This window comes from Plectropomus leopardus, unplaced genomic scaffold, assembly GCF_008729295.1.
Source record: "Plectropomus leopardus isolate mb unplaced genomic scaffold, YSFRI_Pleo_2.0 unplaced_scaffold869, whole genome shotgun sequence".
In the NCBI taxonomy this organism is placed as follows: Eukaryota; Metazoa; Chordata; class Actinopteri; order Perciformes; family Serranidae; genus Plectropomus; species Plectropomus leopardus.
The window spans coordinates 1-2,438 of NW_024695793.1; the positions used below are offsets into that span (position 1 = coordinate 1).

General features: G+C 46.8%; 1 protein-coding gene across 1 annotated transcript; it reads right to left on the reverse strand.

The window, feature by feature from the left end:
* Nucleotides 1–368: 368 nt before the first annotated feature.
* Nucleotides 369–2,193, reverse strand: LOC121940438 (inhibitor of growth protein 3-like; the record flags this gene model as incomplete). Its single annotated transcript, XM_042483214.1, has 5 exons — nt 2,064–2,193; nt 1,550–1,621; nt 1,179–1,295; nt 941–1,104; nt 369–632 (listed from the first exon to the last, which is right to left on the reverse strand). Coding segments are annotated over exons 1-5 (666 nt in total), but the record flags the coding sequence as incomplete, so codon positions are not given.
* Nucleotides 2,194–2,438: the final 245 nt, after the last annotated feature.

The window sequence follows — 2,438 nt, forward strand, 5'->3', positions numbered from 1 at the left end:
TACAGATACCTGACTTCAGTCCAGGTGAGCGTACAGGGGAGTGTGTGTGTGTGTGTGAGAGTGAGTGTGTGTGAGAGTGAGTGTGAGAGTGTGAGAGTGAGAGTGAGTGTGAGTGTGTGTGAGAGTGAGTGTGTGTGAGAGTGAGTGTGAGTGTGTGTGAGAGAGAGTGAGTGTGAGTGTGTGAGTGTGTATGTGTGAGTGAATGAGTGTGAGTGTGTGAGTGTGTGTGAGAGTGTGAGTGTGTGTGAGAGTGTGAGTGTGAGAGTGTGAGTGTGTATGTGTGAGTGAATGAGTGTGTGTGAGTGTGAGTGTGTATGTGTGAGTGAATGAGTGTGTGAGTGTGTGTGAGTGTGTATGTGTGAGTGAATGAGTGTGAGAGTGTGTGTGAGTGTGAGTGTGTATGTGTGAGTGAATGAGTGTGAGTGTGTGTGAGTGTCGTACTTGGACTTGCGTCCCCGGGAGTCGGAGGTGGTGGTGGGGGTGAGGGTCTGGGTGAGGGTGGAGGCCAGAGCGGAGGAGGAGTACCCGCTGCTGTCCCGGCTCAGAGCGAACTCTCGGCCCAGCTGGAAGTCGTTGTTCTTGATGGCCTCGTAGCTCGCCTTCAGACTGGACGTCCTGCGGCCCTCCTTCATCTGAAACACGATCAATACATCCATCAGCTTTATCGATTAGCCCTCCTTCATCTGAAACACGATCAATACATCCATCAGCTTTATTTTTTCTTTTAAAAAATGGAAGGTTTGAACGGCATGTTTTTTGTTAAAACACAGGCCGTTTCTCTTTTCTTTTCTTATTTATTTTGTGATTTTTAAAGAAAAAAAAAGGTGATTTTGATAGAAAACACAGCTTCTAAAACCCTCTGATGCAGGTGGGAGTCGACCTAAAACCAGGTGTGTGCACGTGCGTGTGTGCGTGCGCGTGTGCGTGCGCGTGTGCTGACCTGTGCGGTGGCCTGTACAGCCTGAGCGGCAGCCATGGTGATGGCCCCCGCTCCGGCCCCGGGCCCCGCCGGCAGAGAGCTGAGGTTGTAGGAGGCCAGAGGCTGAGACGAGTTGACGCTGTACACGTTGTTGGTGGACGAGGACGTGCTGTTGGTACGGCAACCTGCGGGGGACACACAGTTATGACACACACACGGACACACGGACAGACGGGCGTGTGCAGGTGAGTGATGTCACCTGGCGTGTTCTCCTTGGAGGCGTCTGAGGTCAGCGTGGACAGAAGAGCTTCAGACTTAAACTTCTTCTCTGGAACGTGTTCTGTGGTGTGATGAGTCGGAGCGCTGTACTTCCTCTCTGCCACACAGGAGACTCATTATTGATCTGATTATTGATCAGAAACTGATCATAAATGCTGACTCAGATCTGTACTTCCTCTCTGCCACACAGGAGACTCATTATTGATCTGATTATTGATCAGAAACTGATCATAAATGCTGACTCAGATCTGTACTTCCTCTCTGCCACACAGGAGACTCATTATTGATCTGACCAGTCAGCTGATTATTGATCATAGATAATAAATGCTGACTCAGGTCAGTGTGACTTACTCTCAGCGGTGGCGTGGGAGTGGACATGATGGTTGTTGACGGGCTGAGACGGACTGTCCATCTCTAACGACCCTGAGGAGGAGAGGACAGGAAGTCAACCCTTTGAGCTCTGCAGCAGAAATGATCATCTGTACTTTTTCCTAACTGAGGTAATTTCCTCGAGTTTCTTTGAATGCTTCATGTCCCTAAAATTGGAACATTGATTCGATTTCTTTCAAAAACATTTCTACAAAAGCAACAAGCTACTCGGCGAGAAATGCCCTGCTGATTTCAAGAAATTAGGAAAAGCTTACAAGAAAATTACCTGAAAATGAGATTTTAAAAAAAAAGAAGACAGAAAACGAGAGAGACAGAGAGAAAAGTATTAGAAAATAACTGTATTTTTTTTTTTTTTTTTTTTTAGTTTTCTTGTGTACGCTATTTTTCAGGGAATTTCTCTTGCAGCTTTTTTTTTTAACTCCTTGCTAATTTGGGGTCATTGAAATCATAAATATGAAAGCTGTGAGTGACTCACGCCTCTCGAGGATCTCTGTGATGCCGGCGTTGTCGGCCTCCAGCTCCATCTTGAACTTGGCCAGTTCCTGGTCCAGTTTGCGCAGGTGACGGTCCACCTGCACACAGGACAGCAGGAGATGACATCAGTCCGCTCAGGACAACACAACAGAAGGGATTTTTAAATTCTGACTGCACTAAGATTAAGGTGGTTATTTACAAATGAAACATTTGGATCAGCTCGTTCTCTGGAGAAAGCACAGGAGACGAGAAAACAAGCTTTTTATCGAGAGAAACTGCAGAGAAGCTGTAGAGAAACGATCATGGTTTTACCATCAATGAAAACAACATCAGTTTTTACTGTGTGATTCTGAGGATTGTGTGCTCGTGACTCTGC